At 41.4% G+C, this 14,612-nt stretch overlaps 2 protein-coding genes and 2 non-coding genes across 8 annotated transcripts in view; all 4 read left to right on the top strand.

The window, feature by feature from the left end:
• The first annotated feature begins 661 nt into the window (after nt 1-661).
• nifk (nucleolar protein interacting with the FHA domain of MKI67) lies at nt 662-4,221 on the top strand. Its single transcript, XM_039014055.1, has 6 exons — nt 662-873; nt 1,203-1,331; nt 2,340-2,448; nt 2,613-2,824; nt 2,975-3,037; nt 3,449-4,221. The coding sequence occupies exons 1-6, from the start codon at nt 754-756 to the stop codon at nt 3,704-3,706; spliced, it is 891 nt and encodes a 296-aa protein (XP_038869983.1). The 5' UTR covers nt 662-753; the 3' UTR covers nt 3,707-4,221.
• Nucleotides 1,476-1,603, top strand: LOC120064543. Its single transcript, XR_005478614.1, has one exon. It is a non-coding gene; the product is annotated as a small nucleolar RNA ACA64 (small nucleolar RNA).
• LOC120064544 lies at nt 3,130-3,257 on the top strand. Its single transcript, XR_005478615.1, has one exon. It is a non-coding gene; the product is annotated as a small nucleolar RNA ACA64 (small nucleolar RNA).
• A 1,236-nt stretch (nt 4,222-5,457) lies between the features above and the next one.
• Nucleotides 5,458-14,612, top strand: part of LOC120064216 (CLIP-associating protein 1-B-like) — a 113,010-nt gene continuing 103,855 nt past the window's right edge. For 2 of the 5 annotated variants that reach the window (XM_039014625.1, XM_039014624.1), the window contains exons 1-2: nt 5,459-5,762; nt 8,187-8,889. In XM_039014625.1, coding sequence (XP_038870553.1) covers nt 8,695-8,889 — 195 coding nt within the window. In that variant the 5' untranslated portion in view covers nt 5,459-5,762; nt 8,187-8,694. Of the gene's footprint in view, nt 5,763-8,186; nt 8,890-14,612 lie in introns of all 5 variants that reach the window. The other 3 variants (XM_039014627.1, XM_039014626.1, XM_039014630.1) reach the window with 2 other exon arrangements.

Here is a 14,612-nt window from a genome sequence, read left to right as displayed (position 1 = left end):
TCAGTGGTGGGAAAAGTTATAAAAAGTCATACTTGAGTTAAAGGAAAGATACCTTTATAGAAAATTACTACTTGAGTAAAAGTCTAAAAGTATTTGGTTTAAAATATACTTAAATATCAAAAGTAAAAGTATTAATCATTTCAAATTCATTATATTAAGCAAACCAGATGGCACCATTTTCTTGTTTTTTTAATTTACGGAAAGCCAGGGGCACACTTCAACACTCAGACATAATTTACAAACAAAGCATGTCGGTTTAGTGAGTCCGCCAGATCAGAGGCAGTAGGCATGACCAGGGACGTTCGGGTTGATAAGTGCTTGAATTTAACTATTTTCGTGTCCTGCTAAGCATTCAAAATGTCAAGAGTATTTTTGGGTGTCAAGGAATATGTATGGAGTAAAAAGTACAATATTTTCTTCAGTAATGTAGTGAAGTAAAAGTAAAAGTTATAAATAGTAAAATAGTATATAAATAGTAAAGTAAAGTACAGATATAAAAAAAACTACTGAAATAGTAATTTAAAATATGCCTACTTAAGTAGAAAGCAAGAGATGCCTTGCTATCCCTCCGGCCCATAGATGACGCTGTTTAGAAATAAGGACAACTGTAGTTGACTCAACTAACTCGTCGTTGAGTGTAGTCACGTGGGTTACTGGGCGGAAGAGAAGAAAACGTGGTCATTTGGGATCGGAACGTCGTGTTTTCTCTCTCGCGAATAGTTTTACTTCTGTTAAAATAATAAAATAAGTGTCATGACAGAAACAAAGGCACCGGCGGCCACTAAGCCGACTAAAGCTTTACTGGCTTTGAACCCTAAAGAGGAGGCTGAATTCAAGAAGAAAGTCCAGGAGGTGAAGAAGCGACCCAACAAGGTTAGTTTTCCCAAACGCATGCGACAATGCCAGTGGCCTAAAAGCTAACTACAATCCACATGTGGAATTTACAGTCTAGCTAGACTGCTACATTTAAAGCATAATTCTCGTTTATTTAAAAAAATTGACTTGTTAGTTCATCCAACCATTTGTTTTCTTAGATTGTTTCATCAAGGGATGTGCTGCTAGTCACATTAACTTGCTAAATAGTTTTTTTTATTAACTTGCTGGCTAACTAGCTAAGGTTAGCTATCAAACTTGGACAGAGTATTGATGTTTTTAGTAAATTTTGGATTATGCTTTGACACATTTTACCCATTTTTCTACAGGGACACCAAATAAGTCCAGGGGTGATTTATGTTGGTCACATTCCCACTGGCTTGTTCGAACCTCAGCTCAAATCCTACTTTGAACAGTTTGGAGAAGTCGTCAGGTTACGACTGGCCAGGAGTAAAAAGGTATCGTCGATCTCTGATCGCTGCTCTTATGAATAATATGGTGGATATTTCCAGCCTACTTACTTGTCAAAATAGAAATTACATGTTTGTCTTGACAAACATACTTTCGTATGCATATCACTTGATTCATCACAGGTTTATGGCACCGTCTGAAAATTACCTCAGGTGTACCAGTTGCCTGGGGTGAGATAACAGTGCCTACAGTATTGTGGTACGTTAAGCTTATTGCCTGCTCTGTATAGCAGTGTGATTAAACCCATGTGCCCACACTAACTTACTGTACAACCACTCATGGAAAAGATCCATTCCACTCATACATAGCTATATATCATTAATTGCAAGTGAACATGTATAGAATTTATGTTTTATGGTAAAACCTAAATAATACATGATATGATAGAGATCAGGTTGAGGGTAACCCGTTCATAGACGCTAACTACCTTTAGCGCCTACTGACGATAGTATCTTATGGCCAGAGAGCCCCGATGCGCGTTCTAAACTTTATAACGCATTTGTTGTGGTTACGGTTTTTATAAACATAAAGAACAACTTTCATATCACCCAGAAATAATTGTCTAAAAACAGCAGGTTAACTTACTACACCTATAGGTTAAGGGTTATTTTTCCCACACAACCATGTCGCCATGTTGTTTACGGAAGACATGCGGCCACCAGTGTCAATTAGCTATCTAGCATGTGCATGACTGGGGAGGATGTGTGGTTTGTCAACTGGAGGCGCATATGGATCTAGCAGTCCAAAACTGCCACAGTAAGCATATATTTTTATAAACTTTCTTTCTCGCTGATATGAAAGATGAGGGTCACATGTTTTGAAAACCGCAAGCAATGATTGTCATTTGTAGAAGTTTAAACACAGCTTCAGAATGGTCGTTCACACGCAGCCAAAGGTGGCTTTATCGAACTGCAGAAAACCCCATGGATCAGAGGGGGTTTCGAGAGCTAGATTGAGGGGGATCCAGTGAAAACATTTGACCTTTCTCCTCTCAGACAGGTGGGAGCAAAGGTTATGCATTTGTGGAGTTCGACTGCGACGATGTTGCCAAGATCGTTGCTGAGACCATGAACAACTACCTGATGGGCGAGAGATTGATCAAATGTAAGTTATCTGAAGAAATACGCTGCCTTTTCGCTCCTAATTTAAACCCGGAGTCATACGTTCAGGTCTAACGTTTGCCCCTTGCTCTTGATGTCTTGTAGTTTGTGTATTTTGTGGGAGGAGAGAAGACAGATGCACTAATAAAGTTGTATTCTGTTCCACAGGTCACCTTGTCCCCGCTGAGAAAGTGCATGAGAAGCTGTTTGTGGGATCACAGAGAAAGTTTAAGAAGCCCAGTCAGCCTGCTGTGGCTCGCTACAACAAGAGACACACACCAGAGGAGTTCACGGAGATGACTGGGAGGCTACTGCGCAAAGAGTCCAAGCTCCGCAAGAGGCTGGCAGAGAAGGGAATCGACTATGACTTCCCAGGATTTGTAAGTTTTGCATTTGACTCATCGGTTCAATAGATGTTTCCTTGTGTGAAATTAAAGTTAAAATTCAATACTTTAAAAAAAACATTTGAATGTATTGAATTTGAACCTGCATTATTGACTTGTATCCTAATCTATTGTAAACCCTTGAAGGCTTCCCAAGTGCCACAGAAGAAAAAGTTAGATGACACTGTGAATGCGTCCACGTGTAGTGAGGTAAGGACAATTCATCAGAAAATAACACGTTTTTGAATGACTACTTTGACCTACAGAATGCTTTTTTGTTGTATATAGCTATGCTTTTTGGCACATTCTGAAACTTACCTCGGGTGTACCAGTTGTCTGGGGTGAGATAACAGTGCCTACAGTATTGTGGTACGTTAAGCTTATTGCCTGCTCTGTATAGCAGTGTGATTAAACCCATGTGCCCACAATCACATCACAATATCTAACAAGTAAATGATTCTCGCACTCAGTAAGAATAATACCCACTCATTGACTTGTTATTATGCACAGTGAACATGTTCCCACCCAGAGAGATAAATCAATAGAGAGGCTGACCTCATAGAGACCCATAGCTCTGAAATTACCTGGGTATAACATCCTCTGTGTTATGTTTCCCCTCAGGATGTCACTCCAGTGTGCACCCCGTCAGTCCTGGAGAGGAGGAGGTCCATGAAGATCAACGAAGATGACAGCGACGGTGAAATCGTCATCAAGAATACACCAGCCCCCAAAAAGTCCAGAGGCAAACGTGAAAGAGCAGAGTCAGATGACGAGTGCTCCTCAGAGGAGGAGACTGAGGAGTCCTCCTTCCTAGAAGGGGGAGAAGAGCCTTCGGAGGGTGATGTGGAGTCCATTGTCAAGGAAGGAGGCGCTGATTGAACGAACGCCGACACTGACGTTGAAGGACAATAACTTGTTATAATTGCCTTGCATGTAAAGCAGCGACATTTGTACATGGTGGTTGGTTGGTCCTCTATATAATTTCCCAGAGGAGAATGGCTAAAGAGCAAATGACTGTTGGCATTTGAGTGTTAACCTACGAACCTGTATAGCGCCTCCTAAAGCCCTACAGCTATACCATAAGGTAAAATGACAAAGCAGCATATTTACTTGTTATGCCTTTGGTGGCTCGTAAATGAGGCACACCTAATTGTAAATTTAACAAACTATGAGAAAATAACCATTATCAGTAGTTTGGTGGTGTTGCATTTGACTGGAGCCATTCAGACTAGAAATAGTGAGTTATTTTTCGTGTGTATGGTGACATGGGCTCATGCGGATCTTATCCATCTGCAGTAATTTTTGATTACGTTTATTTGTCAATGTGCTTTGGTAATTTGGGTTGTCAAAATAAATGGTCATGATCTGTAATACATATAAAAGCTTAACTATGGGTTTGGATATCACATCATTGCTAATGCCACGACAGTCGTCTATTATATGTGAAAATATCTGTAGACGCCAGAAGATGTCGCTGAAGACTAGTGGCTTACGCGTCGGTCACAACGACAGGGTTTGCATTGTGGTACAGCAGAAGTTCATTCGTTTCCAATGGAACGCTGCGTCTGTCTTCAAGTGTTGCAGAGGCAGTTGCAGTGCGTTCTGTGGTGCATATGTTGGATTTCTGACGTATGCGTCAATCTACGCGTAGACGGCATACGCTTCGAACACACCGACTGCGTCATTGCATCACTGCTGCATAACATTTTGCGCGGCTAGGCAACTATACTGATGCAGGTACCTTTTGCAAATGGTCGCATGCGGTTGGACACATGGAGGAGAGAATCATTTTCGCAGTATCCTCAAAACCGTGTCTTTTTGACACAACTGCTGACAGCTACAGGGACATAAACACAAAAAATGCTGCTTGGAGACAAGTGTCCACGATAGTAGGATTGCCAGGTCAGTTTAGTAGTGAGCTTGTGCTAGATGTGGCTAGTTAGCGTTAGCTAGCTTTCGGCGGGGCTGGTCCCGGCCCAACAGCGCGATCAAGACCACCTTCCTCAACGTTGGTCTCATTGTTGAAAGAGCCTACTCTGCCTATCTTGACTATTTATTATTGCATTTCGCTCCAAAACTGCATTTTGGAGGGAAATTATATTATAGGCTCTCACAATTAATTTGAGGATGTCATCGAATAAATAATATACTTGGCAAATAAATAAATAAAAAATGTAAAGAAATTATGCAATCAAACTGTTTTTATGTAATCCCAAATTTTTTCTGAATGTGTGCAAAAAAAAATCTACATTCATATTTTGCTACTTTCTGTCAAGTCCACTCATACAATTTGATGCATACGTTCGATTTATCGAACGTATGCACCACACAGAACGCACTGCAACTGCCTCTGCAACGCAATGCTGCAAGGCAAATGCAGCGTTCCATTGGAAATGAATGTACTTCTGGTGTATCGAAACGCAATAACACAGTCGGTGTGTTCGAAGCGTTAACAAAAATTGTAGCAGAAGGTGACAACTTTTGTTGCACCCATCCAGATGAAACGCACTATTTTTGCGCAAACACTTGGTCTGATCAAGGCGTTACTAGCTTGACAGGTTCAGAGCAACAGGACATGAGTCGCTTAGGTGGCTCTTGCACCATTGCGCCTCCCTTCACATAAGCTACTGAGTTGCTGTAGCACTCTCTTCAAATTTAGAAACGCTGCATTCACGCAACTATTAGCTACATCAAGGGCAATTTAATCCGCCGAAGGAAATATATTTAGGAGAGAAGTAGTGAACCACAGAAATGTGCATTCGCTAATTTCCAAGCGCATCCCCAGTTTGATGCGTTCGCACGTCAATACTATTCTTGTCCAGCAAACGGTATTCCGGGTGGAGACTGAAGTGCCTCGATGCTGCTCAATAGTCAAAACCCGACAATATTTACAAAGACTTCAGAAATTTGTATTTTTCTTTCTGAGTATGGCATGGTAAGTAATAAGACACACCTTTTCAAATGTATGTATGCTTTCATTCAGAATAGATTATCACGTTGTGTGAAGTAACGTTAGGTAACAGTAAGCTAGCTATGTGTGGTCTTACATTTAATGTTAGCTAATCAATGAAAAAGGGCTAGCGCTAGTTCAAATAACGTTACAGGGTATGTTCTGTAACGCTTGACTCGGGTCCGTAGTTGCTACAATCGTCAAAATATGCGGTTGGTTTGAACGTGTTTCCATTTAACTGTCAGTCTCTTATAGGAATTAGTGTTTTTTTTTTTTACCCAAACAGCGCTTGACTAAACAATAACTGGCAAGCACATATTTGCTGCTGTTGGCTAGCTGTCAGCCACAAGCAGATACAAAAGCTAGCTAACGTTAGCTACAGTAGAAAACTGTCCAAGGCTAACGTTACTTGTACAATAATTCAAGCTCACGGATGCTTGTCATAATTGTGTCTGTTTATTTATTGTAGGCAGCTAATTGTTTCTGCTTCTCTGTGTTTTCAGTGTAAATAACAAAATAATGGTGCGTGACAAGTCTTGCTTGTGTTGTATGACTTCTTAGGTTGTGGGTCTGACAGTCTTTGTTTAATAAGTAATCCTCTGTGAGTGTGCTCTGTCTATTCATGCGATCAGACAGTCCCCACAAACTGAGAACCATGATAATACAATCCGTTGTTTACATGAAATGAGTTGATATAGCATGGTCCCAAGACTCCCATGGCATGATAACGACCATAGGAGTTAGCAAAACCACAGAGACATGGGACTAGGGTATATCACCCATACATTTAACAGATATTTCATATAAAATTGCCTATTTCATGGTTCTTAGTTTGTGGGTAGTGTCAGACTTTCTGACAGTGTAAATGTTTGTCCCTTTAGCAGTTTGGCATGTCTGACCGAACTCTGACTACAGTTGTATTGCCCAGACACAGACAAATTCGACATACTTCTGAGGATAATTATGCATTTCTTGCTGGCAGGTCACATCATACACAAACGAAGCCGATTTGATATGATGTGTCAACATTGCAGTAGGGCATTTCCATGTGAAAGGACCCATGAGAAGCAACATCTGAAGTTCATAGGAGCATGTCAAATTGGGTGTCAAATGAAAGCTGAGTATTTTTAATATTTAAAAAATAAATAAAGGTAAATATACATTTTCCATCCTAAAAATGAGGAATAAACAAAGGCTTTATTTTCTAGTCATATACGTAAAGCTTAATCAAGAGCAGTGATACTATCAAGAGTAGTGTGCGGCTTCCTTTTTTCTCATCTTATTCAACTGTTACCATCCACATGCAAAAATAGATAGCTCAGATGTGCGAGTGCCTTTTAGAATTTTAGTCAAACAGATAGAAAAGAGGTTTTAGACAACATCTATCAGAAAAAGTATTAAAAGGTATTAGAAATACATCACCACACAGTAATGTTGAAGTAAAGACCCTGTCAACTAATATCAACACTTCTCTATAGTAATTTTTTAAATAAAATTTGCCTTCTGTCAGTTTAAGAAACATTGACTTGTGCATTGTAATTCTGTTAGAAAAAAACTAATTGGTAACGGAATTACTGCAGTTGAATTGGCTACAATGGGAAATCATAGTAGTCACAAACCACAGTTGGGTCACCTGCTAGTGTCCCCCCTTCCACTGGCATACTGTTATGTTCAGCTCATAACTTTTCTTTCTCTTTCTATCATCTGGTGGTCAAAGCAAGACTGTGAAAACAGTCTGGAAAACCCCTCACTCTCCCTCTCTCTTTCTCTGCCACTCTCGCTCTCTTTCTTCTCTCTCTCCAGTTAATGTCACCTCTCCCAGTTCTTAATGACACCTACCACCTACCCTCTTTCCATTTAAGTATCCTCACCTACTGAGCACCGGACATCCATGGACGTGGAAAACTAGTTGAAATTTGGTCGGACCGCCTTGGCCAGACCAAATCTGAACCACTCATAGATGTCTATGTTCCACACGTTTGTACAGTACAGTAGAGAACAATGTAGTTCAGTACAGCACAGCAGAGTAGCGAACACTATAGTGCAGAAATGTACTGTACTGAACATATCTACTTCACTGTACTGTAATGTACTGAACTGTGCTTTACTGTACTCTACTGTGATGTACAAACTTGTGAAACATAGATGTCTATGATTGGTTCAGATTTGGTCTGGTGCGGACCTGGTCTTATTTGGGGGCGGAGCTCTTTTGGCATACATTTTAAAATGAAAAATCTGAGTCTGTGTCCTTTATTGTGGAATTGCCCAGTAACACACAGGGCTTGGGGGCTCAAGTGAACTCTACATTGACCCAAGTTGCCATGGCGGCAGGTTGTGTAGCATTTACAATCTGAAGACAGGAGGGTGGGATTGTGTTAACGGCCTCCCTTTTTCTATTCATGACCCCAGGTCTTCCAGGGAACTAGGGACGACTAAGCTATGAAGCTCTTCCCTTCCAAACCTTCCCTGCTCTCCTTCTCCAGTTACTGTCACTTCATGAGCCTTACCCACTGCTGCTCTCACAACCATCATCTCTGCCCAGCCTGGTACTAACAGCTTGGCTGAGACTCACTTCAACACAAAGAAGAAAAAAAAGAGAGAGCGAGAGAAGAGAAGAAAACCCTCCCCAGCTGCCATCTAGACACACATGGTGCATAGCTGCCATTCCCCAGGCTCCCTCCATCCCCGCGGCCTGACCTCTAGCTAGCTCCTCGCACCCATCACACAGCCTAGCCCACGGCCTGCCCAAGGGATATAAATAGGCTACAGCCGTCCAGTGTGTGGAGCCTGCTCTTGTGTTGCCTTTTTTTTCCAGGGCACACACGCCCGGTGGGGGTCACACCCATTTGTTTTCGGTCTTCCACTGCCTGGATCAGTGGGAGCTAGTGGTGGGACCGAAGAGGGAGAGGCCGAGACCATGGAGGAAAATATGGAGTACTGTCTGGCCCAGGTGGTGCAGAAAGACCTGGGGAGGAAAGTGCAGGTGGGACAGGAGCTCATAGATTACATCCTGGATAAGGACAGGTCCCAGGATCTGGAGCAAGACCAGACAGGTCTGGACAGGATGGTGGACAGCATCGCTACCACCTGGGTCAACTGTTCCAACTTCAAGGTAAGAGGGGAGGAATATGCAGCTAGATAGCTGAGAGGCATAGATATATAAAGGGCTTCATAAGAGTAGTTCGCTACTTGTTCTAATATTTCTATATTTATCTTTTTGATTTGTGTGTATTGTTTTGTACTGTTGGAGCTAGGAACATAAGCATTTCGTTACACCCGCGATAACATCTGCAAAATATGTGTAAGCGGCCAATATGATTTTATTTTATTTGACTTACATGTCATCAGGGGTTAATGCAAAAAAAAAAAATCCCATTACTGAAATGTAAAGCTGCAATATGTAACTTTTTGGGTGACCCCACAAAATTGAAATAGAAATGTGAGTTATAGAGCTGTCATTCTCATTGAAAGCAAGTCTAAGAAGCGCAAGAGCTGTTCTATGTGCAATATTTCTATGCTTCCGGGTTTTAAATTGAGTTTTTGCTTCTTCTACTTTCGGTTTTGTACAACAGCTTCAAACAGCTTAAAATAAAATATTTTTGATTAAGGAAAATATATTTCACAGTGGTTTAGATGGTACAATGATTCTCTTCATTATACTTGCTTGTTTTGTCACATAAAGTGAAATTAGGCAAACTATTAGAATTTTAGCAACCAGGAAATGGTGGAGCGATTTCTGCATAGTGCATCTTTAAGTCGATCTCAGATCGATTGTCCGCGTGGCCAAGTTAACCTCCCCTTTGATTAAAAAAAGTTATGACCATCATGCTTTTGGGGGAAAAAGGATAATTTTGAAATTCCAGTCCTTTTCAATTGAAATGTTTCAATCCATATGACGGAAATCCGTCGCAGTGACTGAGAACTTTAAATCTTGCATCATTCATAAAGGGAGATATCAAAGCCACTCTGGAGATATATTGAGAGTGGTGAATGGGGATAGTGTTGTCAAGAGATGAAGATTGTGAATTGGAAAGCTAGAGCAAGGAGGAGAGGGAGGCTTTACTCTGGGGCCAGACTGTCCAATATCCTTTTGGGGATTTGTCCTCTGGCAGTTGTTGGGTTGGTAGACAGTGTAAACTAATGGCATTGATCTTGTGTTGGCATTCAAACATGTTGGTTTTCAGAGGTCAGAGGAAGTTTTCGATGTCATCCATGTTATTCAGTAAGTAAACAACATAAACATAAACAACAAATCGCTTTTCAGATACGAATGCAACATATTTTTTTTGTGGGGATGACACACTTGTTGTCTTTAAGCTCCAGATAGTTGGACTTGTGATGAATATGTATTGTGCTCTGAGAACCATAATGTTAGTGACATTAATGCTGATTTGAGGAAGCATCTTCGATAGGCGCCCTCATTAAAGGGATACTTCAGAATTTTGGCAGTGAACTCATGGGTACCATTTTTATGTCTCTGCATGCAGTTTGAAGGAAGTTGCTAACTAGCGTTAGCGCAATTGCTAACTAGTGTTAGCGCGATGACCGGAAGTATATGGTAACTGCTAGCATTCTAGTAGAGGCCATAGACTTCCAGTCATTGCGCTAGCGCTAGTTAGCATTGGATCTCAAAACTACCTCTAACTTCCCTCATTCTGGATGCAGAGACATACAAATGGGACCCATGAGTTCATCTGACTCTGGGAAAGTGAACTGCTAAAATTCCAAAGTATCCCATGAAGTTTAATGACATGAATCGACAAACCTGATTAAAACATCATTGTATTATGTGGCTGAGCTGACCCATAAGATATCCGTTCCAAAGCAGATCTTTACAGGGATAGCAGTTCAAATTCTTTCCTCCTTACTTAGCATGTTTTATAGAGCATTAAGTGGCCTATGTAATGTGCCTGAGACAAGCAGAAGAACTTCACTGAACAGAATGGCCGCGCAATGCTTTCACACTGACATTACACCTTAACATAAACTTCATTGTTTTATAAAAAAAAAAATAGCTAAGATATTCATGTAAAAATTGAAGATTGATAATAATTTGGAATTCTTCCTGGGGCATACAGGCCTATGACTTACAGTATCTAGCCCAATTGTGAGGACATCGGTAGTCCGATACGTCAGTGCTTCTATTCTATCCCATCTTTCTGTGTGGATATTTTCTTCCATTGTTTACGAAGTGATTTATTGTTGTGATACGCAGCTTATTGTATGCTTTTACCTTTTGAGATATCTATCTAGACAAAACCATACTTTCCCTGGCCTACATATTTTAAAGTGGGTCTCAGACTTTTGTCGGCCCTGTTTTCCCTCATTGCAGTCCCTGTGTTTAGTTGCCTTTGCCCCGGGGCTCAGGCCCTCTGAGCTGGTAAACTAAGGCTAAGCGCTCCAGGCTCTTCCCTTCGCCTGCTGTTTCTGGCACGGCTAGGAAGATGGTCATTAGGGCTGTGGCACTTTGTCAGCCGGTGGGCTATCTTACACCCATCACATGGAATTTGACTGCGGTCATGACTTGTGACTGCCGGTGTGGCGGTAATATGGTCACCATTACAGCCCTAATTAGAGAGACAGACAGAGAGAGAGAGGCTTTAGGCCTAATTGGAGCTGGCCAAATCAAATTTGATTTGATTTGATTGGAGCTGGCCTGATTACTGCTCAGCTGAAGGGGCTCCATAGGGGTTATGTGATGACAGAGTGAGAGGGGTTCAGGGATGGGGCTCCACAGGGCCGAAGAGGGTTGTCTTCACTTTTTGCTTGCAGCCCAGACTCTCCACAATCTCGTTTGTACCAATAGGCTTCTGACCTGGATCCTTCAGTGATGACACTAGTGCTCCGTCACAGGTCAAAGGGCTATGGTTCCAAAAGTCTTCTTCTTTTTCGCCACATCATTGTTTTTGTAAAATGTAGTATGTTTCTGTGTGCTTCTAAAAGCGTCATGGTGGTCACTGGTTAAATCAGGGTCAAAGGTCAGATGGGGCAGTTGGGCCATTGACAGGAAAATTCTACTCGGTCTCCATTGTCTGGTAGTGTAATGATTCTCTGCTGTGACTCTGAATGGCAGGCCAGGCCAGGCAGTGCCTAGACCTTGGAGCGGAGTGTGCCTAGACGCAGACTGCAGCTGATGGGCTGAGTAATGTGGAAAGTATTTGGGTAGAGAGAGAGAGTGTGTGTGTGTGTGAATGTGTTTGTGTGGGGAGGGGACCACAGCTTTTCACTTTGAACACATTGACTGTGGTCTTCGTGGATTGTGATCCTCCTTGAAACCTAGAACTAGGACTATATCTGGTTCCGTCATCACTACAGGTCTGTGGATTGTCTTCATTGAATGGCAAGAGATCATATGTAATGGAATGAACAAGTGGTCCTATAGGCATACCCATTCCCCAACGGAACAACAGTGAATCTCTCCTACTATTCTACATATAGGCCTGCCAACATAGTAACTGTCAATGCTCTACCTAAGCTGGTAATGGAGTGACGTGTGTGGAATTACTGTAGTAGTATTACTGTAGTATTACAGTAGTATTTAATCCTTCATTTGGCAGACTATCTCATTAAGACTTACAGGGAGGACAGGGTCAGGGATAACAACATAGTACCATGTCTGTCCCCTCAGCTCACAGTGGACTTCATCATGATTAATACATATGCAATGAGGACATATAGTCTAACAACCGAGGGAGAGCTGTGATCAGTTTGGTTGTAGTTGACATTTCCTTTCTTACAATGGTTTTTCTGCTGCAGTCTCCTCCATACAAGGGTGTGTCTGTATTGACTCAGCAGCCTTGCCTCACTTCAACTGTTACACATTCATGTTGTTTATCTTTCCCTTTCAAGATGATACAATACGTACAGTTGAAGTCGGAAGTTTACATACACCTTAGCCAAATCCATTTAAACTCAGTTTTTCACAATTCCTGACATTTAATCCTAGTAAGAATTCCCTGTCTTAGGTCAGTTAGGATCACCACTTTATTTTAAGAATGTGAAATGTCAGAATAATAGTAGAGAGAATGGTTTATTTCAGCTTTTATTTCTTTCATCACATTCCCAGTGGGTCAGAAGTTTATATACACTCGATTAGTATTTGGTAGCATTGCCTTTAAATGGTTTAACTTGGGTCAAATGTTTCGGCTAGCCTTCCACAAGCTTCCCACAATAAGTTGGGTGAATTTTGGCCCATTCCTCCTGACAGAGCTGGTGTAACTAAGTCAGGTTTGTAGGCCTCCTTGCTCACACCCGCTTTTTCAGTTCTGCCCACAAATTTTCTATAGGATTGAGGTCAGGGCTTTGTGATGGCAAGTCCAATACCTTGACTTTGTTGTCCTTATGCCATTTTGCCACAACTTTGGAAGTATGCTTGGTGTCATTGTCCATTTGGAAGACCCATTTGCGACCAAGCTTTAACTTCCTGACTGATGGCTTGAGATGTTGCTTCAATATATCCACATCATTTTCCTACCTCATGATGCCATCTATTTTGTGAAGTGCACCAGTCCCTCCTGCAGCAAAGCACCCCCACAACATGATGCTGCCACCCGCATGCTTTACGGTTGGGATGATGTTCTTTGGCTTGCAAGCCTGCCCCTTTTTCCTCCCAACATAACGATGGTCATTATGGCCAAACAGTTCCTATTTTTATTTCATCAGACCAGAGGACATTGTCCCCATGTGCAGTTGCAAACCGTTGTCTGGCTTTTTAATGGCGGTTTTGGAGCAGTTTTGGAGCAGTGGCTTCTTGAGCGGCCTTTCAGGTTATGTCGATATAGGACTCATTTTACTGTGGATATAGATACTTCTGTACCTGTTTCCTGCAGCATCTTCACAAGGTCCTTTGCTGTTGTTCTGGGATTGATTCGCACTTTTCGCACCAAAGTGCGTTCATCTCTAGGAGACAGAACGCGTCTCCTTCCTGAGCGGTATGACGGCTGCGTGCTACCATGGTGTTTATACTTGCATACTATTGTTTGTACAGATGAACGTGATACCTTCAGGCATTTGGAAATTGCTCTCAAGGATGAACCAGACTTGTTGAGGTCTACAATTTTGTTAATGAGGTCTTGGCTGATTTCTTTTGATTTTCCCATGATGTCAAGCAAAGAGGCACTGAGTTTGAAGGTAGGCCTTGAAATACATCCACAGGTACACCTCCAATTGACTCAAATGATGTCAATTAGCCTATCAGAAGTTTCTAAAGCCATATGATCATTTTCTGGAATTTTCCAAGCTGTTTAAAGGCACAGTCAACTTAGTGTATGTAAACTTCTGACCCACTGGAGTTGTGATTAAGTGAAATAATCTGTCTGTAAACAATTGTTGGAAAAATTATTTGTGACACGCACAAAGTAGATGTCCTAACCAACTTGCTAAAACTATAATTTGTTAACAAGAAATTTGTGGAGTGGTTGAAAAACTAGTTTTAATGACACCAGCCTAAGTATATGTAAACTTAAACTCAACCTAAGTGTATGTCGACTTCCGACTTCAACTGTATCTAGATACATGGGTTCCAATACGATACAGGAACGTGAACAATGTGAACAACAGCATGAGATGAGATATAAAAAAGCACATTTTTCTCTCAGACCCATGGCAAAAAGTGTAGAACTGCAGGAAATTAGCCTGAAAACTGTAACATTTTCTCATAGCCTCATGATCAAATGTGTAGAATATTTTCAACACAATGTGAAGCAATGCAGGAAGTTAGCTTTAAAAAAATGATATACGGTTGTCTGGCCGTCCAGATAACAATAACCTAGCAAATTACATAGGTTTTCATTCAACTAATTAAGCCTAATCTCATGCAAGCCATTTTATCATTTA

Source organism: Salvelinus namaycush, chromosome 19 (genome assembly GCF_016432855.1).
Source record: "Salvelinus namaycush isolate Seneca chromosome 19, SaNama_1.0, whole genome shotgun sequence".
NCBI classification, from domain to species: domain Eukaryota; kingdom Metazoa; phylum Chordata; class Actinopteri; order Salmoniformes; family Salmonidae; genus Salvelinus; species Salvelinus namaycush.
The sequence above is the reverse complement of the archived record's forward strand: the minus strand, read 5'-3'. Positions and strand labels throughout refer to the sequence as shown.

Excerpts from the sequence above, each read along its gene's own strand:
- nifk (XM_039014055.1), top strand. The coding sequence starts at position 754 with ATGACAGAAACAAAGGCACCGGCGGCCACTAAGCCGACTAAAGCTTTA. Across the intron at positions 1,332-2,339 it reads GACTGGCCAGGAGTAAAAAG|ACAGGTGGGAGCAAAGGTTA; the intron begins GTATCGTCGATC and ends TTCTCCTCTCAG. Across the intron at positions 2,449-2,612 it reads GGGCGAGAGATTGATCAAAT|GTCACCTTGTCCCCGCTGAG; the intron begins GTAAGTTATCTG and ends TCTGTTCCACAG.